The sequence below is a fragment of the Fulmarus glacialis genome, unplaced genomic scaffold (genome assembly GCF_000690835.1).
Source record: "Fulmarus glacialis isolate BGI_N327 unplaced genomic scaffold, ASM69083v1 scaffold33266, whole genome shotgun sequence".
In the NCBI taxonomy this organism is placed as follows: Eukaryota; Metazoa; Chordata; class Aves; order Procellariiformes; family Procellariidae; genus Fulmarus; species Fulmarus glacialis.
Window position 1 is genome coordinate 1,859 of NW_009220569.1, and position 306 is coordinate 2,164.

The 306-nt window shown below is 68.3% G+C and overlaps 1 protein-coding gene across 1 annotated transcript in view; it reads left to right on the forward strand.

Moving 5' to 3' along the window:
• The window catches only part of LOC104078969 (poly(rC)-binding protein 4-like), a gene marked incomplete at its 3' end in the record, with an annotated part of 1,612 nt that extends 1,313 nt beyond the window's left edge, over window positions 1–299 (forward strand). The window contains 2 exon segments of the mRNA XM_009580813.1: window positions 1–36; window positions 183–299. The exon segment at window positions 1–36 is cut by the window's left edge and continues 7 nt beyond it. Coding sequence (XP_009579108.1) covers window positions 1–36; window positions 183–299 — 153 coding nt within the window.
• Window positions 300–306: the final 7 nt, after the last annotated feature.

Here is a 306-nt window from a genome sequence, read left to right on the forward strand (position 1 = left end):
GGCAAGGCGGGAGCTAAGATCCGGGAGATTCGGGAGGTGAGGCTAAGGGTGCCCTGGATGCGGGCTCTCCTTTTCTCTGGGGGGCACAGAGCCCTCGGCATGGGGGCTGCCGCGGTCCCGCGGGAGCTGCGGGAGGGGTGGGTATGGCTGAGGCACCACAGCATCTCCCTTTGCCCCCCCAGAGCACAGGGGCGCAGGTGCAGGTGGCCGGCGACTTGCTGCCCAACTCCACCGAACGGGCCGTCACCGTCTCGGGGGTGCCAGACACCATCATCCAGTGCGTGAGGCAGATCTGCGCCGTCATCC